The sequence below is a fragment of the Fundulus heteroclitus genome, chromosome 22 (genome assembly GCF_011125445.2).
Source record: "Fundulus heteroclitus isolate FHET01 chromosome 22, MU-UCD_Fhet_4.1, whole genome shotgun sequence".
NCBI lineage: Eukaryota > Metazoa > Chordata > Actinopteri > Cyprinodontiformes > Fundulidae > Fundulus > Fundulus heteroclitus.
The window spans coordinates 32,604,630-32,630,100 of NC_046382.1; the positions used below are offsets into that span (position 1 = coordinate 32,604,630).

Below are 25,471 nucleotides of genomic sequence, written 5' to 3' on the forward strand. Positions count from 1 at the left end.
AATATGAATAGTCCTGGAATATGGATTACCTAGAACGGGCTATTTTTCCCTTTCAATTTTTTTTTTCACTTGATACCGAAAGGCGCATGTGCCTTGGAGTTGTGTTTAAAAAGATAAAATCAATAGACTTTATAGAAGTTTATATATGTAACAAATAAAAAATAGATCCATTGCACCATGTGCTACACACTAAATTGACTGAAAATACACAATTTTATTTCTGCTTAGAATAACTACAGCATACAGGTCAGCACTAAAAAGTTATTCTGTCTTATAATGCTTTCATTTTATTTTGAATGAGTTCTGCTGTATAGAAGGAGAAAGCCGGATCTTTTATAGCTTTTACCACAGTATACTAAAATTGATCAAAAACACTATTTCATTCCTGCCAAAAAATATTAATCATCCAACTCAAATTTTATATATTTGCCTTAATTTTTTTAAATATATTTTATATTTTGATAAAAGAGAACACCCACCCTTTACATCTTGTGCTACACTGCTTTTGACCAAAATAATGATATAGACTTCCAGCTGGACTCTGAGAGCTGCTTTCAGCCTGCCCACAGCTCTGCACCGGGTGGGAGAGTTCACAGCTCAAGCAGGCTGTGTTTGCTCCCAGAGGGACTGATCAATATCCCTTACAGCCAAATTGGATTCAAAATTCTATTCAAAAAAGTAAAGTATTTGTATTTTTGCTGTCAAAGCAGACTCTAAATTATACAGACTGTTAATTTTAATAGAGCACAAATAGAATGCAAATGTACGTACTGTGTGTGCAAATTTGCCAAATTAGGCAGACCGTCTACCACTGGTTAGCGGCAAAGTACTTCCAATAGCACCACTGGCATCATGTACAGTATAGATGCAAGGATGTTTGCATGTTCTCCCTGTGCAGGTCTTGGTTTTTTCCCTTTACGACGGCTTCCTTTCACGGTCCCAAACCATAACAGTAAGATTAATTGATCTCTCTAAATCACCTTTAGGTGTGAGTGTGTGTGCATGGATAGTTGTTAGCCCTGTTTGCGTCTGTGTTGCCCTGTGAAAGACTAGCAAACTGTCCAGGGTGGCCAAAAAAAGAAAAAGATAGACACCTTGTATATGTTTTTGCTTATGTGATGTATAGAATGGCTGCATATATTTAAATATTTAAATATATTTATTAGGATATGATGTTTCAATAAAGAAATGCTGAGAAACATAAGAGTCACAAACAATAATGGGATATTTTATTTTTTATTAAGAGTAAAAACTAAGCAGTCCAATTCGCAGTAGTGTGCATTTACATAATATTCAATAAATATACATTCCATTTGTATCTTTAAAGGTATATAAGAGTTCCCTTTTAGCTTCCTTTCTATAAAGGCTCGATGCTTGCTGTGCAAAGTTCATAAAGGCAGTGCATGCAAATAGTCATGCTGGAACATGTCAACAGATAAAATCTAAGAAAGCGTAACACAGAAAAGCTTTAGCTGTAAATTGAACAAGTCGCTCTGCGAAGAAATTTCTGGTTTCAAACCTTGACATGTGAGAAGTTTGATGTCGGTAAAAACAAGCTCCAGTGTTACGCATATAGTCCCTTCTTAGAGGGAGACACGCAGGCAGGTATTATTTAAAACAATGACATGGACAGAGTGTATTAGCAGCATTTTCTTTTCTAACACAGGTCACAATAAGTGGATAATTGCACGGTTACCAATGCCATTTGAGTCCAACGTGACAGTGTGGCGACAGTATACGTCAGACAAAATGGAAAGTACATATGCATGTTAGAATTGTGTCTGTCAGAGGTTTTAAGTGACATTTTATTTACATCCGGTGAAATGGAGTAACATGAAATACCAGGTGTCAGAACACTTTCAGTCCAAACATTTGCTGAAATGTGTGCATGACATTATGGTTTCTGTATTTTATGTGTCACTGCTGCTGTAATGAACCACACAGCAAACCACTGTCACTGCTAGATATTAAAGGGGTATTAGTGACGTAAAGCAGCCATAGTGAAACATGTGAAAGTATATGAAACGTATACTTGACTGTAACAGTTTGTAGTACATAGTAGAAATTGCTTTCTCATAATATCCACTAGATGGCAGAAGATATTCATAAACAGCATGTTTTTTGTTTAGTTTTGTTTTTGGCACATGTGTGTTTGATCTTCCACTGAGATCAGGTGATTTGGCATAAGATAAGATGCTGTGTCTGTCAATGCAGGAAAGAGGTTACAAAATGTTCTCTTGATTTTTTTTTTTTTTTTTTTGTCCTTCAAAAGCAAAATTATTGCATGATTGATTGAGCTGCTGATTAATTGTTTGATTAAAAAATTGTTTGGTCCAAACATTTTTATGCATAGCAAAAATAAAGCCAACAATCTGAAATAAAGATTTCGGTTGTAAAGTGTAAAGTGCAGCTGAACCAGATATATACATAATACAGAAGTACTGACACCGCTTGGACTTTTGCACATTGTCATGTTTTAACCCCAAACTTCCATGGATTTTATTGGGAGTTTATGTGATAGCAAAATAGTTTTTAAACTCTTTTACAAATAAAACTCTGACAAGAACTTATTAAGCACTTTCCTGGTCATGCCGATCACTAAAAGCCGTTTTATTCACCACAAGTCACATTGACACACCCGATCAGTAGGCAACTTGGGACTTAATGTTTTTCTGCAGGACAATTCCAAATATGGGAACTGAATTCCCATATTTGGGAATATGGGAATTCAACCCTCTGATTGGCTGGCATCACCTCCACAACAAACATGTGGAAGTAGGCTCTCTAGTCAGAATGAACCAAAACCAAAATTTGGCCTGCATCCAAAATGTTGTGTTAGGCAGAAAACTACCACTGCACACATCAGAAGGGCTCATGGAAACTCACAAAGGGGCAAAATGAAAACAAAAAGAAGCCCTTAATGGTCATTATCAAAGTAACACATGATGGAGGCAGCATCATGCTGTGGGGATGCTTTTCTCCTGTTGTGACTAAAAACTGGTCAGAGCGGATGAGAGGATGGGTGGAGCTAAATGCAGGGCAATGCTGGAGGAAAAGCTGACAGAGGCCACAAAAGACTTGGGATTGGGATGGAGGTTCATTTTCCAGCAGCAGAATGACAGCTGCAGAGTTACATCAGCTATTTTGCAAAGAATGTTCAACCTCTTCAGTTCCTAGATGTTCATTGCTGGTGAAATTCAAGATAAAACTGATAAAAGCGGACAAAATGGAAGTCTGTGGTTTTAATGTAACCAAATGTGACAAAGTTAAAGGGGTGTAATTACTTTTGTGAGGCATTGTAGATACCTGTCTGTGGACCACTCGGATTTCTTTTCCCACCGATTCTCTTTACTTTTGTGCTTTTGAACTTAATTTTCTACTGGAATTTTCCACCATGCTAAATGACGGACCTTTTATTACAGCGTTGTTACTTTTAGCAGTCAAGACAACATGCGTAAACATCTAACTATAGTTTTAGCGGATGATGTCATCCCGTTCGCTTGATCGATGGCTTTTAGAGTAAGAAAAAAAAAAAAAACGTACATATAATTACTAACCACAAAAAGGTGGTTAGGTTTGTGCAAACGCAGGCTACATGCTAACGCTCAAAATGCAAAATGAAATTTGCTACAAGCTTTCAGCCAAGTACTTAAGTAGTGTTGCTTTTCTCTCAATCTACAGCATAATGTTTGGCTCTGCCCACATTAAAGGGAATGCAGGTTAGGTTCAGGGACGAATTTACAGCCCAACATGTCCTTGAGGGTCTGCAGCAGGTACTTCAGCTGTCAGCTTGGTTAAAAATTCATTGCATTGATTTGGTTTACAGCAGAGATCCAAGTGTCCCCATTTTTTTTCTGTCTGCAGTCTCAGTACGGCTAGTTACATTGTTGAACTTGGAAAGAGTCAACACATAAGCACTGAGGTCTTCCTGCTTTGTTGGGATTTAGGAATAGAAAGAGAGTGTTTGTCAGGAGCCCTTCAGAGTAAAAGCCCATTGTCCACAATGAAAGAAAAACCTAACTTTATCTGCATGTGAGAAAAAGTACTGAAGTTTTTTCCCCCAGTAATAGTAATGTAAGTGTGTGCAAATGCACAGTTGTACCATTGAAATCAGTGTCAGTGATGCATACAATCTTATGTGGGAAACTGCATGGTTTCCAGTATCTTGAAAACGGCTGAACCTTGATGAATATTGATTTGATAAGAGCCTTTAGAGCTCCTCTTCCTCAGCTTTGGATCAGTATTCACAATCAGTTTCAGGAGTTGTTTCCATTAAGGGCTGAAGGCATTGTCCAGACAGAGCCACATTACTGTCTTTTTCCACGAACTGAAGTATATTTTAGAATGGTCTTCTCTCAAAAAGTGTCACTGAAGGTTAACAAAACTATTTACATAGTTTTCCACACAAAAAAAGGCAATTATTATAAGTTTCAGCTATATTGGTGCGCTACCAAAAAAGATGTAGCCATTATAGCTGCACATTCTGCACCTCTCCCCGTCTCTGCATAGGCATGCAGGTCTTTGAAAGGGTGAAAAAGTAAGAGCGGGAAAAAACAACTTCTGTTTCATACAATATTCGAGCAATCAGTTGAAATCCCCATACATCCTTTGAATGACAGATGGTTAAATATGTAGCAGGTACATTTTTGTTTGCACAACAGTCATTGTTTAACCCAACCCATAATTTTTCAGCTTCCTTCATTCAGGATCAGTGAAAAGTGTAAGGCTGCAGTAGAAAGTTTCATTCCCTCCCAAGTGTTTCCTTGTTAGAATAGTTGCAAACCAGATGTACATAAATCTTCAAAGTTTTTTTTTTCTTAAACCATAAAATGACAATACTAAAATGCTACAAAAGTTCAGCCGCAGAATCACACTTAACACATCACAGAGATCCGTTGGCCATCTCTCTGAAGCCGCTGCTTTCAGCCCACCGACCCGGTGGATCCTCTGAAATGATTTGCTTCCAGTTTTTCACACGTGCCCGTTCGTCAGCGAGGTCCTTCGCTTTGATCCCAGCCCTCTCCTCCTCTGGCACCTGTTCATTAGTCAAGCTTTGGGAGCTCATTTTTCTCAGGCTATCTTCGTGGGGTGTTGTCCTGTCCAGCGTCGGTCCATCAGCTTTGTGACGGTTTCTCAGCGGTGCAGGTCCGTTGTCGTCCTGGCCTGTTCTGCCAGGCTGGGCTCCGTAGGGCCCGTGGCTGGCTTTAGAAAACACTGACACGTCGACGTGTTGCCTGCTGCAGACAGGGGTTTTATTAGCCTGTAGCGGGACGGCATAATGTGAAAACCAGTCCCGCTCAAAAACAGCCCGTAGCTGCTCCACCACTGTGAAGTTCCTGTCTGTCACGTTAGCTGGATGACTAATCACAAGGCCCGCTCCTGCATTATTGGCAAACTCTTCCCCCACCCAGTCAAGGTTGCCTGTCAGGAAACAAACCAGAGAAAGAAGTTGAGGACGAGTCTTTGCAATGACATGCAGATATTTATATGGTTATATGTAATTGTGATTTGTTTACAATAAAGGGATTCTGTTTTGTTTAATCGCACTTCTTTAGCATACATATGTGGAGACCAAAGTCTGTAAGTCCACAAGGCCACTCAAGAGGACGATACCTAATATCCCAACTTCTTATAACTAAACCAAAAGCTTAGAAGCCTACTAACTGATAACCTGATCGGAGAAAAATACCATAATCGTTAGGCTAATTGGCTGATGCTAAACCGCATCCTCTGTCAGGATAAGTAATTTGGACGATATAGAATATTGTGGAGGTGAAATTCTCAACATTTACTTCTGTCTCATTTGACACACAATGATTTTCCTCCCTGATTACCTGTTACATAACCAATATATCATACTTTTCATTTCTAGGAATAGTTGTGTCTTTATTAATGACTATGAATGACTGGTTTCCTTTCACTGATATCACTTATTCCTGATTTTTCCACCCCCTTCCAGCCGTATGGGAAGGAAATTTCAATGCTGCACAAGTGGCCAGATAACTATTCATCATATTAAACAGAAAGTAGGTCATGCCACCAGTTTCACTTTTTGTATTTCAAGTATCTAGCATCCAGAGGTGAGTGAAGCGTCAGCTTAGTGCAGAATGAGTGGAATGGTAATAGACATCAAAAATGCCCAAAGCTCACTGTTAGGTCACTGAGTCTAAATCCCAACATTAGACATGCAAGTCAAACATTTGGGAGGGAACATTTGTAGCACTTTGGGGGCTTTTTAAAGCTCACATGAAGAACAAAAGACCTTGACAAAAATGAGTGCTTTTGATAAATTTGCTTCTTGTTTTTGTCTTCACAGCTTCACTGAATATCAGCACACGATTAGTGAGGAGTTTTAGCATGCAGCAATAAAGCGCTGCAGATGAGCTCACCTATGTAAATGGCCTTGTCTGTAACCATAAACCTGTTGTGATTCATTCCACCGAGACCGCCATCCCTCTGCAGGCCGAAGAACTTCTATGCACATAAACAAAAGGCACGCAGTAACACAGTGAGCACTGATATAGGGCATGCACAATGTCTGAAAATAGTACAGAGTGGTGTTGCACTCACCGCTTCCAGGGAGCAGTTGGCCTTCTCCATGCACAGGCTCTTCAGGGACCAGATGAAGTTAAAAGTAAGAGGATTAGTTTCTTCCCAGCAGCTTATCAGCAGACGGACGTGGACACTCCTCAAAATCAGTGCCTCTCTCAAAAGGCCGTCGATACGAGACCAGTAACTTGGCACAGACAAAGAAATCCACGGGCATGGAGCCAGACAGACAAACACAGATAAATATAAATCACTTAAACCAAAGCAATGCATCCAAGCTATTAATGGGAAATGCTTGCCAAAATAGTGTAACGTGGCAGACAGGCTCTAACCTTTCCATTCTGAGGAGGGGCAGGTAATCAATAACCGAGATGTAAATGAAATGACTGGCCCCACTGATGACACTGGAGATTGCTTCTAGATCGCTGCTGCGATCTTTGGGGATGAAAGCAGCTGGCGAGCTCTGTCAACAGCGGAGAAGGAGAATGCAAATACAGTCAGGACGTGTTACTACTGTTGGACAGGGAATACACAACTGCTGACTGTGTGCTGTACTCTGGAGAAGACATCAAAGTGTTGTGTAAATAGTTCATTACCACAGAGACTGGAACGGGAATCTTGATGATGAAGATTAATGTCACTAATATCATACCTATGAACTAAGGTCAGTTTAATTAGAATTGTGCATCATTGTCAGCCAATTTGTACAGTGTGTGTTTCGTAGATAAAATTTGTGAAAAAAATAAAGTGAAGAAGAATCTAATGTACATCTGCAGCCTTAAACAATGATAATCCTTCAAAGTTAGCGGTTGTAGCAAAGATATTTGTTTTATATACTGCTCAAAAAATAACACTTGGAGTTACATTGTGTTGTCTAAGTGTTCCCTTTGTTTTATTTTTTATCAGTATATCTTGTAATAAATAGTCACAAATCACAAGCACAAATGCCTATGTATGCTATTAGGATTTTATGTGTCCGACTAGCACAAATTAGTGAATAATTGCAAAGTGAAAGGAAAATAATACGTGACTGTCAGGCTCCCCAAGTCAATATATCTCTACCTCCTTTGCAAACATTGAAACAAAAAAAATTCCCATTGTTTTTTATAAAATAGCTCAAACTAAGTCAGACTGGATGGAGATCATCTTTCAGCATCGTTTTTTGAGTTTTTCAATACGGTCCTCTTAAATGGACGTAGGTGTAAATATTGACTGTTCTTTTCTAACAAATGAATGAGCTTTGATCTAAGCCATTTTTTGTTGATTAGGCTCTAATGCCATTTCTTCTGAGATTTAATCCATCCTCTGCTGCCACCATTTTTTTCACTGTGGGGATGGTGTGTTCAGGGTAAGGTGTGGTTTCTTTAGTCACATTAACATTTTGCATGTAGTCCAAATGATTTTTCTCATCTGACCTGAACACCCTCTTTCACATATTTGCTGTGTCTCCCACATGGCCTTTGGCACTTTACAAACGGGTCTTCTCATGGATTTCTTTAAAAATGGCTCAACATTTTCTCCAGCCTAAGCTGTGGATCTCTGCAGCTCCTCCAGAGTTACTATGGGCCTCTTGGCTGCCTCTCTAATTAATGTTCTCTTTTCTTGTCAATTAGTTCAGGTGGACAGCCATATCTTAATACATTTGCCTCGTCCCGGCTTTCGGATAATAGATTGAACAGTACTCTCTAAGATGTGCGAAGATTAGATTTCGTAACCTGACCCTGCTTTAAACTTCTTCACAACTTGTCTGGCATGTTTCTTTGTCATCATGGTGCTGATACATAACTAATTGTCTCTGCATACTTACTGAGAAGAATTTGTGTACAACTGGATCAATTTACATATTATTTGACTAATGAAGGCAACTTGTTTTACCAGACATTGTCTGGGGTATCAGAGTAAAAAGGGGCTAATCACAAACGCAAGTCCAGCTTTTCAGATTGCAAATTGCATATAAAACATTTATTGTTTTTCTTCCATTTGATAGTTAAATGTGTTGGTATATCGCATAAAATCTCTCAACATTTTATCATTAATGTTGGATGTGATGTGATAAAATGGGAAAATGTTCATAGGGTGGGCATACTTTTCTGTAGACATTGTGTAGATGACTAACACATCTTAAACCCAAGTTTAGAATACCAACCAAAAGTTAATCCAAAATTAAAATCACAGTGAGCACAATCTCAGGAAAGTCGTAATCTCTGCCCAAGACAATCCCAGGAAGGGAGTGGATGTTGCATATGTGCAAAATGACTTTTGCCCCTTTTAGTAGAGTTGTAACCAAATAATTATTTTTCATGTTAAACCAAATGTTAGATCTTTTCACATGTCTCCAGTGAAATAAAATGTCCCAATTTTAACTGATCCAAAAGAATACTGATCGCATTTTGCTGTTACTGCTGTAGTCCATAAGATTTTACATCTACTACACCCCCAGCAAACCATGTGGCTGCAATTTGCCCAGCAGATGTAATTTTTGCAAAACTAATTTCAATCATATTTTGTTGATGTAATAATTCTGGGATTGCCTTAAAAACATCTCTGTAGTCCATTTTCAACATATTTTAGTAACACACAAACTGAAGCCGCACTGAAATATGCCAGCAGCCTCATATTGACTCACACCAAAACAGAGTGCCAACATGCTAGAGCTAGCTTAGCATTTCTAGCCACTATGCGTAAAAACGTTGTCAGCTGGCGAGAATTATGTCAGTTTACTAAATTGTTGTTCTCCTACTTGTTTTTTTTTCTTTAACACAACAAATTAAGATATGCATTTAAAAAAATAAATGTAAAATCACGTTGAGGCGCGTTGTTAAAAACACTAATCTGTAAACAGGCTGGCACGGAAAATGATACAAATGATTTTTTGCAGATCTGAGGTTATGTGTGGAAAAAGTGGGGATTTTTTTTATGAGCCTCTACATAAGTATGCTATTTGTTTATCTGCCTGTAAGTTTTTTTTCATAAATATGTCAAAATATTGTGGCACCAGGCTTTGTAGGAACATTAAAGCAGCTTCGTGGGATTTTGCAACATCTTTCTAACCTTAGCCTGACCAAGCAGAAGGTTTCAAAACCCTTCAGTCACTAACGACTATAGACCCGTTGCCCTGTCCTCCCACATCATGAAGGTCCTGGAGAGATTCCTGTTGGCCCGCCTGTGTAAGCAAACCAGCACTATCAGGACCCCCTGCAGTTTGTTTATCGTGGTGGAGTTGGAGTTGAAGATGCCATCACACACCTACTTCAACAAACCCACTGTCATCTGGACAAAGCAGGCAGCACCGTGGGTATCATGTTTTTGATTTCTCTAGTGAATTTAACACATTTCAGCCTGATTTGCTTTGTCAGAAACTCCAGAAGACTCAGGTGGAGGCCTCAACAATCGCCTGAATCTATGACTACTTGACAAACAGACTACAGTTTGTGAGACTGAAGGACTGTGCGTCTGTGGTCAGCGACACAGGAGCACCACAGGGGACTGTACTCTAACTGTTCCTTTTCACTCTGCACACTTCAGACTTCCAGCACAAGTCCGACTCCTGTCATCTACAGAAATACTCAGATGACTTGTCGGGTGTATCAGAAATGGACAAGTAGCTGAGCAAAGAGAGCTGGTGGATCGCATTGTGGCATGGTGTGGGAACAATCATCTCATCTTGAACGTGATCAAAACAAAGGAGTTGACTGTAGATTTCAGGAGAAACCGGCCTGTTCTGAGGGCCTGTGGAGCTAATTTAACGAGGAATTCAGACCAAAGCATTGCTGTGCCAGTTTATATAGACCGCAACTGAATGATTTAAATGTGAAAAGTCAAGTCAAACTTACATGAATCTATAGCACACCTCTACTTGTTAGTGTAAATTGATTTCATGCTCTTCATACATATCAAAACCACATTTTGCTATGTACTGTTAATGAGCGTCTACATCTCTGAACTGAGACAGGCTAGTAAAAAATATAAACTGATGCTAGGACTATAACTCACAGAGATGTAGGTCTGAAGTGTTGTGCGGTTAATGACGAGGTTTCCGGGTTTGTCTTTGTTAAAGAAGGGGAACAGACGCTTGGACCAAAAGGTGGGGACGAAGGTCTTATACTGAAGCCCCCAGTAGAGGTTAAAAACCTTGTGCAGGTCCAAGGCCAGAGGTTTGCAGTCATACACCACCACACCAAGCTCCTTCTTCTGTAGAGCAAACAGAACATATCTAGACATACAAGAATAACACCGGCTAGCTTTATATTTGGAAGATAATATTGCTGTATTTTGCTGTAATTTATAGTTCCGAATTGTGGTGACTGAAACTATGTCTTATGAGAATACAGACAACCTAGAAACAGAAAAATGCGGAGTATATTTATTATTTACATTTGTTAAAGTAAAAGTACAGTAAAAGTGTTACACTGAGAAAGTGTAATGGTTTTTCCAGAATTTTACTGCAAGGCAGCATTGTTGCCTTGTGGTAACACCTGAACATTGCCCCACTATGCAGGTATTTAATATTCATTTGAATGATTTCTTCTTTTCATTTTATGTTCTTCGTCTTTTTTCCCCTTTATTTTCCAATGAAGCACTTTAAATCAAATTAGTGATAAACAGAAAAAAAAACTAGTTTTGCCTCCCTTCCTGTGACTTTTTGATTTTTTTCTTCCACACTTCCCTGTGAAAATATTTCAGCTTTGTTTGTGATGTGCAGTTGGTCTACATTACGGTGGCCAGAGATCTCCAGTCCATGCTGGCGCTGCCGATGTAGAAATGTTTCCGATCGACTACCCAGAATGACGAGTGGAGCTGGCCTTTGGTGAGGGCTGTCATGTTCACCTTGTGAACCTTAGCGTCTATAAAATTGGGAATGATAGGAAAAATACATTTTTAAGGTGGTAAAGGAAAGACAAATGTATTTGTTAAATGAACAACAAAGCAGACTATTGTTATATTTCTGACCGTGATAGTCCTCGAGCGCCTTCAGCTCCGCTGAGTCAAATTCTCCTGTGGAAATCTTTAACTGGATTCTTTTGTTTTTCAGCTCCTGCAGCTTGGACAGCAAGTCCTTGCCCTGAAACACCCCATTAAACTGTAAGCTTTGTATTCTGACAAGACACTTTACTTCCTAAAACTTCTTTTATCAATGCAATGCATGAACATCTACATGTTACTGTTTTATATAGACTGCTACAATATCTGTAGTGTCTGATAGTCATGATTACCGGTGCTACTGACCCACACATAAAGCAATAAACACATTTTAACACTGCAAAGAGGTGGTGTACAGTTACTGCTTGATGAGAAAATACAACAATTATGTCTTGGATTGTATCTATCTAATAGCACAGCAGATCAGTTTGGGATCAGCAGTGAAATAATATCTTTCTAATGGCAAAGCTTCATTTTGTACTGAAAGATAACACTGACTATAATACCTTCCAAACACAAAGCTATCCCGTAACTGTTTGGGTCATCAGGTTCATTCAAAAGTAGTAACTATTTAAAAAATCTTTAATTAAGGCTTGAAATAATCCTCATGTGTGTGTGTGAGTAGCTCCCTATAGTCAGCTGACCCATCAAACAGGGTTGTATTGTAGGGTTGTATATATACAAAAAGGAAAGCATTGTTAGTGTTTAAGAGTAATGCTATCCCAGGTTTCTAATTTCCAAACATCCATAGCTATCCTGAGGATTGTGATCTATATATTTGATCATGGTGTATTTGATTTCCACGTTGCAAGGAGCAGACTCACATCACTAGTCAATCTTACAGAAACAGTTCCAGCTCAACCATTTATTAAAATTGGGCTTTTAAATTAACTCTATCATGTGGAGGTAAGGAGCTTCGGACTGCTGTGCCGAATTCGGACAGCCTCTAACTGTGACGTCATTACGTGACGGACACGCAAATGGACGATGCGAGTCAAATCCAGGCCTACAGACTTCTGAAAATGAACTACAAAGCAGTCTTCTCTTGGACATCTCCATTAATTTCCGTGAGGTGGGCTGTTCTTATACGTCATGTGATGCAAAGGATTGTGGGGTTCCTTAAGGCTCCTTAGCACTGGTAAGGCACACAGAGAGATTCCTCAACTAGCCACGAGAGGAAGCACATCAGCTCCTTTTCTTACCTCCTTCCTTACTGACTGCACTATTCGGACAGCACTTATCATGGCTACCGCTGATGCACTTCTACATTGGCCAAAGAGTCCTTATTTAGTAAGTGTACTCGGATGGATCCAAGTTCTCCAGAGTCCTGCTAATGACCTGACTATTTAATTCAGATGTCGAGGCAGAGACACATATACAAGTTGCAGGACACCGGATCTTGAGGACTGGAGTTAAAGTCCCCTGAACTAAAACAGAACAACAACTAAAGCTGCCAAAGTTGCCTCAGTGTGAAAACAAAGTACCTACAGAGTTTGAAAAAGACTGGAAAATCCATCCATCCATCCATCCATCCATCCATCCATCCATCCATCCAATCATCCATATCAAAAAAGTAGTAGAAAAAACATTTGCTTTCTACTCTCTGAGCCCTTTTCTGCTGTCTTTCCTGTATTAACTTAAAGGTTAAACTGAAACCAAAAACTAAAACACGAGAGCATACAGGGAAATATATAAAAAAAATACTATACATTTATCATAAACATCACCACCTTTGTTGCTTGGTTGCTTTGCTTTACCTGTCTGGCAGCAGGGTAGAAGCTGGATTCATAATCAGAGGGACCGAGGAACCACTGTGGGGAAACTATCTCTACATCCTCCTGAGCTTTGTCCAGTAAGATGTTCAGCCCCATGGAGAGAGGTAGATGGAAGGTGCTGTTGTCTGAAAACAACATGTCCGCTGGAATGTTTTCCACCAGCACGATACTGTGAATGACATAGTAAACAAAACTGCTTTAAGTATGAACAATCACAGCCATGGAAACTGCATGTGCAAATGCACTAAACGCTCCCATGGGGTTTATTACCTGAACCATCTATCTATCTATCTATCTATCTATCTATCTAAGAATTTTCTGTTAAAATTTGATCCTGCGTTCTTTGAGTCTCTTCAAATGGGTTGTTTTGATCCGCATTCATTCTTTGTCATGTCTCTTCCACTTGGTTTCATTGCAAGTGTGTTTTATTAGTTCATTTTAATGTGTCAAATATGTAAACACTGCAGTCCTTTTCGTTCTAGTTTTCAGTCATCAGTCCCGAGTCATGACTGCGACGGCTTGTCCTTCCTGTTTTCATGACACCCAATGTGCTCCTCATCTCCATGCTCCACAGCCTGAGTTGGGTTGTTCACAATAGTGTCAAATTCAGGCAAACTTAATGAGGTTTACTGTCTTTCAAAAAGTACAGTAATTACCCGTTTAGCTTCGTGGCAGAATTATACACACTGGTAATGAAATAGGAAAAACTATTTTCTTATAACCACGAGGCAAATTAGTTAACAGGACTCTTCTTTTCTCTCCAGATCATTTGCTTAATGGGTGTGATAAAATTTTCCATACATACACACAAATACCCTGAGATTCCATCAAAAAAGATTCAATTTTGTGCAAGATCGCCTCCAGCAGAAACTGGGAACAGTGGAGGACTGATGAGATGAGAGCCATGCCAGTTTAATTACTACTTCTCCAGGATTCATTTCTGGTGTATTTTTCAAACAACATTTTTGTCTCTGCTTTTCAGCTGCTAACCTTATATAGGCATTAAGGTTTTATCTTGGTCTAAAGAATCAATATTATATACATACAGTACATATTCCATAAATTAGCATATGCATTCTGATAAGGCTTGTTTTAAGATTAAAAATAGCTTCTGAAAATAACAACATTGTAGCAGGTATTAAACATACTTTTCATTTAGCCCACATTTCTGTGTTAAAAATGTTTTTATTAGACTGATTTGATATTCTAATCTAAGATGTTGCGTTTTCATTAGCTCTAAACCGAAAATCATAAGAAGTAACAGAAATAAATGCATGAAAACACCAGTCTTTGTGTAATAAATCTATATAATACGTTTCACTTAATGAACCGAGTTACTGAAATAAATTAACTTTTGTGCCGTGTATATATAAAGTCCATTAAACACCATGTTTTCTCTTCCTTTTGTAAGCCAAGCTCTTTTCCATTGATCCTTCATTGATCATTAGCATGGAACCTCTAATTAAAAAGACCTGCTTGATTAGAAACACTTGAATCTTTCAGTTCATCAAGCTACTTTTATTATTAGACAAAAAACAAATCTGTGAAAACACAAACTGCAGTAATATTTTTTCGTCTGATGGCAACAACTGACATCAATTGTTTGTGACAACTGGCAGTGAGTATTTTACTGTGGAGGAATTATCTTCCAGTCTTCATTGCAAAATTGTGTTAATTCAGTGGAGGAAAGAAACATCTTGTCTGATGTGATGCCACAGCATCTCAGTCCTATTTAGGACTTTGACGAAGCCACTCCAAAACCTTCATTTAGATTTTTTTTTTCAGCCATTCATAAGTGGACGTGTTGGTGTACTTCAGATCGTTGTCCGAAGTACACTTTAGCTTTAGATACCAAAAGTTCAGGAGTTTTTGTTAGAAATCATGTTCCTTTCAGAAATCATGGTTCCATCAATTACATCGGGTCTCCTTAAAGCTGCAGTAAGTGACTTTTGTCTAATTTTATTTTCTTTTTTTACATATTTGTTAAAACTGTCACTATGTTCTGGCAGTAAGATATGAAACAGAAAAAAAGCTCATCTGGCTCCTCCCAGTGGTTCAACTGCCATTTGCAGAAATACACGTCAACCTATCAGAACCAGGAGAAATGTCTGCACTTCAGATGTTGTATTGGGGACTTTTTTTTTACTTGCTGGATGAGCCGATGATGGTTCTCTGCTGTTTTACATTTTTACATTTGTAAAAAATGGCTCTCACTGTGGTCTGCTGGGGCCCCAAAGCCTCAGAAATTAATTTGTATCCTTTTCTAGACGTGTCAGTATCTGTCATTGGCTGTGACTCATATGTTCTACTGTTCCATAATTTGTCCTTTTGTGGCTAATGGCTCTCATTGTTGTTTTCTGCTGTCTCAAAACCTCCTGAGTGGATTTGTAACTTTTTCCAGACTGATAGAGTCGGTCCTTATTTTTTTTTAGCTTCTTTAGCATGATGGGTTGTTTCTTCAAACCCATTTCATGTTGTCATACATGTTCTATTTAAGTGAATTATTGATTCTGCAGTTCTGACAGTAATCAGTTAAAAATGTGGTTAATCACTGTTAAGTCATTTACTTGTTATTTAATGAGGGGTACCATTACATTTCCACATAGAGCCTGGTTGGTTTGCAAAGTTCTTCCCCCCAGTACATGAAATCATCATTTAAAAAGGTTTGGTATATGTTCTGAGTTTGTTTTTGTCCGATAAAAAAATGTTATTGATGATCTTAAATCCAAACCAAAAACAGCAGGAATCTGTTGGGGGACAAAAACTTTTTCATAGCACAGTTCATGATTTTAATTTTTTGGAGCCATAATTGTATACTCATTTCTAGCTATTTATCGTACCACACAATGTGATTTAAAGTCATCATCAATAGATCAGGTCAATAACTGCAACTATGAACATATTAACACATCATACAGATGTAATAAAAATCTACTGTGCATCAGCTGTATATTAGATTCAGCAGATTGTGAGTCATCACAACCATTCATGTTTTTTTAGATTATCTGCATGAATGCACTACTCTTTAAGATCAACAGATGCCTAAGTATGAATGGAAAATAGTGGTCTCCAAGACAGCCAATTAAGCCTTAATGTGTGGCACTCATCATTTTGAAAATCAAGTTTCTGTCCTATATTTTACCTATTTACCAAATGTGGCGTTAGCACTTAAATCAATGAACCAGGATAGGAATCTAAAGCCTATTTTATGTAGCCATTATAAGCTCAGCACTGTTCAGAGACAGATGCTGAATTTACATCTGGCTTAAATAACGATTCCAGCCAGCCGAATCTTTAGAGAGAAAAATAGACAAGGGTGCAGCTGTTTTATGTGGGCGAACAGCTTAAATGAAATCTTTGCTGCCTCTTGGTTGATCAAGCAGCTGGAAAGAATGTTTTCCAAGACTTTCACAATCACTCCTGACAAGGAAGCAAATTCAGTGACATGTTAGAGAATGTAGTGAACCAAGAGAAAAAGAATATGATAAAATACATTGCAAGGAAGTTTAGCTAGGAAAAATCTTAACATTCATCAGTGATGAGCGTACCAGTTTCTGGTTTTCTCATGTTTTAACCACCTACAAAATATTGCTAAGACCAGAATTGGAAATTATTATTCACAAGGTTGTTTCTTGAAGATTGGATTGCAGTAACTCATTTTTTTCACCTGCCTACATAAAGCCTTATGGTGCCCTGTTTACTTTAAGGTCAGTTGACACTGTTGGGCTTTTTTAAAAAACCAATTAAAAACTCACCTTTTTACAGTTGCTTTTAATTCAGTGTACTGATGCTGTTTTTCTTTTATTTGGCACAGCACTTTCTAATTAACCTGGCAAGCTAGATTGATAATGTGTGGCACTCTACTTTCTGCACATTAGCAACCTGGTCCTGCTCTAATTGAATCCGTTCGTTGAAAGGAGAGACTTTCAGCAGAGCTGTCAAACTGATTGGGCAAAGAGACACCTAGTGCCCGCCTACCAAAGGTTGGGTTTAGCCAATCAAGATAGCAAATGAAAACGTTGTCAGCTGCATGCGCCATGAAAAACTCCAACAAGGTCAGCGAGTCAAGGTACTTCTTGCTGTTCTTTCAAAGAAGAAATCATGGGTTCTGACAAAATAGATGTTATAGCTGTAGCTACATGTGCGTTCTACTGCACTGCCACGTTTATTTTGGTTCGGCTGTGGGCTCAGCAGCTCTTGCTTTCATCACAGCTGTTTGTACCTTAAACCATATCAGTGCAACACGATTGGCCCAAAGTGTTTTTGGTTCAGCCCCGACCGATTGAGAGGGAGAGGGACAAGATGGATTCTTGTGTGTTCGTTAACGCACAAATACTGCCAGAATTCAGTTTGCAGTCAGGGTTAATTTCTGATTATTACCTGAGAGATACAATGTAATTTTATTTTTACTTTGCTTACTTAACTTACTTTCCTCCATCACTAGTCAGTGTATCAGTCTAATAAATAAATGATACAGACACATCCGCTTATGTTGTCAGTGTGTGCATGGTTTGGCTGTCAGTATGACTTAAAGGTTAATTAAAATCCAGATAATGTGTCACAATATTACAGCCTAAATCAGCGGAGGACAAACTATTGAGTTAGGCTGCAGTCACTAATTTATTACATACAGCCAAATTAGATTTGAGAGCTGGGTTCAGTCCAAACTCACACAAACAGCATCAATATTTCGTATCAATTTGTAACCCACTGTGTACCTGTTTTCATTTTGTTTAGTCTTAATTTTCTTGTCGATTATATTATTCCTACCTTCTTTTTTTCTTTGCTCGTGTGTTGGGGTAGAATGTATGATTTTTATTGTGTAGAGATTTATTATATTATTCTCCAGTTATTGTTGGATGGTCCATTGATTCAGTTATATTTGTTAGATTCAAATATAGCAGGCAGCCTGTGCAGGAGGAAAACCCACTTTAGGCATTGCTTGATTATTCTTCCGCAGCCACTTGAATATTTACTTTACCACGAATATTAGGATAAGATAGACAAATGTTCAAGCTGCATTTCTCTTAGTCACATCGCTCATTATGGATTGTAGCAAATAAAAGCCTGAACATGTTATTTTCATATTTGTCAGCTTTTACAAATCTTTAGATTATTTTCGACATGATTCTGTTTTTTTCTGGTTTCGCTATTATGTCTGCATCTATGTTACTACAATCACTCCTGCTGACAATTTCTCAAGCTACAATTAAAGACAGTTAAGTACAAGACCACTGAAGAAGATGAGGCTTCACAAACATCATGCTGGTTCTCTGGACTTAGTTGGTTTGGATGGTTCAGTTGGTTTGTCCCTCTGGTTTGGGCTGATCGGTCAAGATGGTTTGGTTGGCTAAGGTGGTTTGCTGGTTAGATGTGGTTTGTTTGGTTAAGCTAGTTCAGTTGGTCAAGGTTCTTAGGTTTCCTTTTGGTTGGCCTTAGTTTGATTTATTCCGTTATGGTAAATGGCTTCTACTTGTATAGCGGTTTATCAAGTCTGATGACCGCAAAGTGCTTCACACCTTGAGTCATTCACCCATTCACACCCTGATGGTGGTGAGCTACATAGTAGCCACAGCTGCCCTGGGGCAGACTGACAGAAGCAAGGCTACCATATAACTGGCACTTCCCTCTGACCACCGATAGCAGGCAAGGCATGTGAAGTGTCTTGCCCCAGGACACAACGACTGAGAAAGTCGGAGTGGAGATCCGAACTGGCAACCCACCGTTTACAGGGCAAACTCCTTGCTCCTGTGCTATAGTCACCCCATAGCTTAGGTGGTGTGGTTGGTTGAATTATTTTTGTGGCAGCATTTAATTTGATTGATTAAACTGGTTTAGTTAGTTTTGTTGGCTTGGCCGCTTGAGGTGGTTTGATATTTTTTGTTGGTTCAGCAGTTTTTGTTTAGTGGTTAGTTCTAATTGGAACTCAGAGTCAAGTCAAGACAAGAAACGGACCAAGGTTCATTAAACAGCCTGACAGGCTGGTAGTCAGGGACAATCCAGAAACGGTACACAGGAAAAAAAGGCAGGGATCAGGCAAGCTCAGATAATCCTAAACAGGCTAGGTCTGGTACACGGAATAACAGGCAGGATTGGGCAGGAAAAACAGGTTCAGGCTGGCTCAGATCTCCGGAGGCAAACAGGGTCAGAATCAACAGACACAACAGAACAGATAATGCTAGAATTAGACTCACCAGTGGGCACGGAAATGATCTGGCACTTATGACTGGTCTGAAGGCTGCTTAAATAGTGCTGGAAACAGGTGAATCGGGTGAGAGTTGATTGCAGAAGGGGTGGAGCTGGGCAGGTGTGTGGAGTGAGTGATCAGACCAGGCATCAGTGCCAAGATCCTGACAGAACTCAAACCAAGACCGAGACGGAACAAAAACTAAAACAGAAATCAAACAAGAAAGAACCCAAAACAGAGAAGTAAACTGAGGCAGAAACTCAAACTATGACACTACTAGGATATCAAACTGACTTGAAATTCACTAACAAGCCAAATGAATAATCAAAAATTCTAAATCAATTACTAGTTTATTGTATCATCTGATTATAAACTTATTTTTAGATCTAACCATTCCAAAGAAATGTATTTGTGGTTACCAAAGGTATGTTTTAGGGGTCTGCAGATGGTCGTGAATGTGGGTGCTCATGTTTAAACTAGAACTGGGAAATATGCGCACATCACCTCAGTATTGCCATCCCTTCACTGGCTGCCTTGTCATGCTCAAGCAGACTTCAAGATCCTGCTACTCACATGCAAGGCCTTAAACAGATTGGTGCCCTCTTACCTCCCTGACCTTTTGCACTTGTATGTCCGAGCTCACAGATCTCGAGGCACTAGCCTTTTAAAAATCCCTAAAGTACGTATGAAATCTGCTGGCGAGCGTGCCTTCTCTTTTCATGTTCCTTTGTTGTGGAACAACTTCCCTCAGGACATCAGGCAGGCAGGTTCCGTAGACACCTTTAAAGCTAAGTTAAAGACCCACTTGTTTACTAATAATAATAATTGAACTTTATTGATCTCACAATGGGGAAGTTCACTTCTGCATCTTAACCCATCTCCTTGGGGAGCAGTGGGCTGCCACTGTGCGGCACCTGGGGAGCAAACAGGGGTTAAGGGTCTTGCTCAGGGACCCGGAGTGCCGTGACTGGGGATTGAACCGGGTACTTGCATCCTTCTCTGAGTGCAAGCACGCTGCTCTAACCACTCGGCCACAACCCCCCCTTACTCTGTCCAACTCATTGTAAATTTTACTATCTGTTGTTTTATCTGTTTTTTTTTTATCTGTACTGTTTTATTTATCTTACATCTCCATATAACTGTTATTGTATCATCTGATACGCTTTGCATGAAAACGCTATATAAATAAAGTCATTATTATTATTTGAATATTATTATTACTACTATTATTACGACTATTATTATTATTATTATTATTATTATTATTATTATTATTATTATTATTATTATTGTTATTATTATTATTATTATTATTATTATCTAGGCACATTCTAAGTCAGATGTGAATCAATGAATACCGTCATTTTCCTGGGTTGTTGGAAGCTATTGCTTGGTGTGAGTGGAGTACTTGCTCACCTGAATCATGATGAGACTGCTGATGTAATCTCTTTGGAGTGTGTTGGAGGACCGAGCTATAAACACTGGGGAGTTGGTGGTGCAATCTTGTGTTGGCTTTTTTCTCATTCCTCTTTCAAACCATCTGTTCTCTCTGTCCAAATATATTGATTGCATGTAAGTCTGTTGAATGCAAGTCAGTGAAGTCCACAAAAACACTGGCAAGCAACATTCATGTTTACATTTTAAACTTCTGCTTCATCTATCTTACACATGTAAGCCATTTAAACCATTACTTTTCTTTCTTTTTAAAAAAAAAAAAAAAAAAACAGTTTCCATTTCTGTTTTCTTTTTTTTTTTTTTGGCATGTCTGTTTCTCCTGGCATTTTGATCCTTTTCTTAAGCCATAACATGTTTTTCGGGCTACACATGCATAATCCAGGACTGGATTGCTAAAACAAGAGTTTGACTCAAGGGCATAATGGTCAGAGAATGTGTTTTAGGTGATAATGTAGTGGAATCAAACTGAGAGGCCAGTTGCCAACTCTCAGCCCTAAAATTAATTCCTGGCTAAAGTAAAGCCAAGGAAGTCTGTGGAAGCTGGCCAGGGGTCAAACTGTTCAGCCCATATGCTGTATAATAATAATAATAACATCCCACTGCTGTATGTCCCTATGGAAATGGCAGTCAATATGTTTAGGGAAGGAAGACTTTCCAGGTAAAGCTGGACGACACAATTGGTAGGGTTTGGATTTAATAGTTTGACTCTGATTGGTGTGTTGTGGAGCTTAAAACAAGAACTCTGAAGTAAATAAAATGGAAAGGTTTGTGTACCAACTATGCTTGGATTGCAATTAGACAAACGAACTTGGGCAGCTACAACAAACACACCACAATGTGAAAAAAAAACAAGGATGGATGGAAGACAAGTAGGGGAAGGCATAATCAAGAAACAAATGCAACGAGTCTCCTGTAATGGTTTAGAGGTATGATGAATAGTGATTGTGACTGGCTCAAATACCCAGAGAGGCCTCTGTATAAAAATCAGACAAAGCAGGTTGGCAGCGGTTGTTTATTCCTGCAGAAGATTCATTGATTCATGCAGTCTGTGCTGTCTGTGGCTGGTTCCCTCCACAGTAACCCATCTGTGCAGTCATGGGTGCCATTCAGCCCCAGCAGCCAGTAAAGCGGTTGTTTAAACTTCATGCAGTAATTGCGTGTAGAAACAGTCAAACAGAAAGGGACGGAGATTATGACTGAATTAAATAACAAACCTTCTGAATGATAATGCATTTTTAGCCTTTTGTCGTGGCGAGAAAAGTACAGCTACATCACCGAGATTTCTTTTCTCAAGATGATGCATACAAGGGTGAGAGCAGTTCGCCGTATCACAGAGCTGTCACAGCAAATGCGTTTCCATATTGAACACAAGGTGCGCAATTTAAAAATCTCCACAGTGTGTAAATGTACCCTATATAATGGTGCCATGTACTTGTTTTTGACACCTTGTGTCCACTGAAGCACACTCTGACTAACTGCCTGGGATCATGCTGGAAACCGGAGTGTGCTTGAGTCGTCTCTTGACATCTGATGTAAATTATCCACCCTCTCATGAGCTGCTCAGAGCTCTCGGCGTGCTGCAGCGAGAACATTAACATACAGGTTACACAGCTGCCTCCGCCCTGCTCTCTTAGTGGTTCAATTTAGTTTTAACAGTGAGGAAAATACAACAGCAAAAACAAAACAATATTTCTAATCAAGGGGCGTTTGATGCTAATAAGTTGGACAGCTTGCATGATTCATCTGCGTTGTTCTATGTTTGCTCTTCTATTTTGTTCAATGGATTGATTGATTTTGCACGTTTTGAACAAATAAACGGAGATAACTAGACTGCAGATTACACTACCTCTATTTAATAGAAATTACAACTGAGGACTGCCAATAATTAAGGATATTTACAGCAAACTTAATTGGAGATATGGATGCAACACATGCTTGTTCGGTGGAGAGTTGTGAGTCTAAATACTGTTGGGTTATTTCTTAAGCCTTAATTTTGAGTTTCTACTATTGAAAGTTAGATAGTTTTAATCAAACTGTGGGTCAACAATTATGACCTCACTTGCAAGTTAGTTCTAGCTACACTCATTTAAACTTTGACAAAAGAACTAGCTGTAGACAATATGTTAAGCTGATATTTATCACAGACTTATATTTAAGGATGAATTTTGTTTTCTAAATTCAATTGTTTGTCAGTGAGACTCTTTTTTTGGTGTGGGATCTGTTAAAGCCTCAAACCTAAATGTTGTGGTCATAATATGACAAAATGTTGAAAACGTTAATGGATCTAATTACCTTTGCAAGGCAAGAACATAATATGTGTTAGAAAAAATAGCTCATGTTAATATTTTTATTTAGAAGCACTCAATTGCAGAGTCTTAAGGTGAGAGACATTTGTTTTATTTCCATTTAACAATTTCATGCATTTTATAAGAAAAGAGCTATTGTTTAAATAGTTTATTGTTATTAAACTGAAGGCATATGAAGCAGAATAGTTAACAGACATCAGGTCCCTTCCTCTAGGGATACAGAAAACAGCCCATTTCACTATGTAGTCCAGACAGATCAAAAAGAAAATCTGCATAAGGAACAAGCAGCCGGCACAATTAGTACATCACAGTGACAGCCGAGTCGTTTTTTTCTGAGGCTGCAAGCTTGAGAAAGCTTTTTTTTGATAATGAAAGTACAGCAGCAGATACCAAGCAAGAGTAGCAGGGTTGGCTGTTTTAAGATTATTTAGAAGAAATTAAGTTAATCACAATTAGTTGGGCTACACGTTTGCTTTAATGAAGTACAAGCACCTATACAAACGTACGTTAAATGAGCAGGAACAAAGTGCAGCTCCATTATGCATCCACCACTTTTTCTATTTTACAGCTAGCTGGCCTACGGTAAAAAGCTTTTTGTAATTATTCACTATATGTCTTATAGTTCTTTGCAATGAAATGTGTCAGTCTGCAAACATTATAATTAACCTTCTCAGCCACAGGGCACACATATAATATTATAGCACAGATTTCTGGAACTTCCTATGAGTATTCTTGAACGGATAAGACCCCCGTCATCCCTGACAGCAAGCTCATAAAAGCTGATGAATCTATTCACCAGCCTGATCTCCCTCCATCTGGTTCACCCTCCCTCAACCTCATCTGCATCGCTCATCGTACCCGCGAGCCTCAGGGGTCCTTCACTGGACAAGAGGAATTCATTCAGCTGCACAAGTTGAGATTTGGCTTTCAGACTCAAGATGAGTAGAAGGATGCCTGGTAGAGTTTCCTTAAAGGATGTTAATTGTTGATTTCAGGAAGAAGGAGGAGTGTGGGGATGGCCACAAATATAAAGGAGGAAGGAGAGAGAGAGAGAGAGAGAGAGAGAGAGAGAGAGAGAGAGAGAGAGAGAGAGAGAGAGAGAGAGAGAGATGTAATCTGAAGCTGGGTGTTAAATTGAACAATAAGGGTCTAATGGTGGAGAACCAGCAGGAAGTGTATGGGGAGAAAAAAAACTGCTGTTTCAGCTCAACACCTGCTGCTTAGCTGCTTTCACTCGGAACCACCAGGACATACTGCGGTAGTTTTAAGACTTCCCATCCTGGGATTTCTATCCTTGCATTTTGCATCGACTGTAGAATTTTGCCAAAGTTCAGTTTCAAGTAACTTTTTTGTGCGGCCACTGTTTATTTCCTGGTTCCTGAGCCAATCATATGAAAGTTCCCAGGGTTCCCCAAACAGAGCTTGGCGTGTGGTATTTATATATATATATATTTTTTCTTGGCAAAAGAGCAGCAGCCTGGAAACATGGAAGCCAGTGAGAGAAGCGGACCAGAAATAGAACAAAATACAGCATCATATAGCCTACATATCCTGTGTAAGTAAAAATTCAATGGTGTTTCACAGCAACAACGGACCGTTGAGTAGATGGCTGGTCTCCGTGTAAAGGATAATCTATTTGTTGTTCCGATTTAACAACTAGGTGTCAGTTTTACTTACTGTGCTCCAGACCACTAGGGTGAGTAGACAACCGTCTACAGACTGCAGTGATTGACACACTAGAATTGCGAACTGCCGTAATAAGTTAAAGTCTCAAGCATGCTAATACTAAGGATGCATATATAAAAGATTGTAAAAGATTAAGTGTTTAAAAAGACACAAAGGATAATATACCTTTTCCGCTGTGTCTGGTCGCATTTGACTTGGTTGGTGACCGCCTCCCTCTAGTGGTCTGGAGCACTTCCGTTTTGCTGAGCTAGTTCGCAGCCTTTCTTAACTTGCAGTTGTTTTTGCTACTTGCAGCGTTTTGCCTTTGCATGTGTTTTGTGTGTTAGCCTCTTTTTTGTGCAGCGCATGCTTGTATTTGGAGTGCGTTTGCACCTCTCGGCAACCATAATAATTTATGTAATTCATGTCAGACATTCTGCCTTGAGACATATCTGAAGATATCTCAGAAATTTGATTGAATGTTGAATCTTATTTCAGTGACTCCATTACTGATTGTTAAATAGCTTTTCACACATAGCATGTGCTAGATTAGAAAGCAATCCAGTACACCAACCCTATTGATCATTTCAAAATAAAATTATTATATAATTATC

General features: G+C 39.0%; 1 protein-coding gene across 3 annotated transcripts in view; it reads right to left on the reverse strand.

The window, feature by feature from the left end:
• Positions 1 to 2,207: 2,207 nt before the first annotated feature.
• LOC105937186 (inactive phospholipase D5) overlaps positions 2,208 to 25,471 on the reverse strand; it is a 94,655-nt gene continuing 71,391 nt past the window's right edge. For all 3 annotated transcript variants that reach the window (XM_036126554.1, XM_036126555.1, XM_036126557.1), the window contains 8 exons: positions 13,227 to 13,413; positions 11,500 to 11,611; positions 11,266 to 11,393; positions 10,543 to 10,740; positions 6,882 to 7,012; positions 6,571 to 6,736; positions 6,390 to 6,474; positions 2,208 to 5,421 (listed from right to left, as the gene is read on the reverse strand). In XM_036126554.1, coding sequence (XP_035982447.1) covers positions 4,883 to 5,421; positions 6,390 to 6,474; positions 6,571 to 6,736; positions 6,882 to 7,012; positions 10,543 to 10,740; positions 11,266 to 11,393; positions 11,500 to 11,611; positions 13,227 to 13,413 — 1,546 coding nt within the window. In that variant the 3' untranslated portion in view covers positions 2,208 to 4,882. The remainder of the gene's footprint in view (positions 5,422 to 6,389; positions 6,475 to 6,570; positions 6,737 to 6,881; positions 7,013 to 10,542; positions 10,741 to 11,265; positions 11,394 to 11,499; positions 11,612 to 13,226; positions 13,414 to 25,471) is intronic.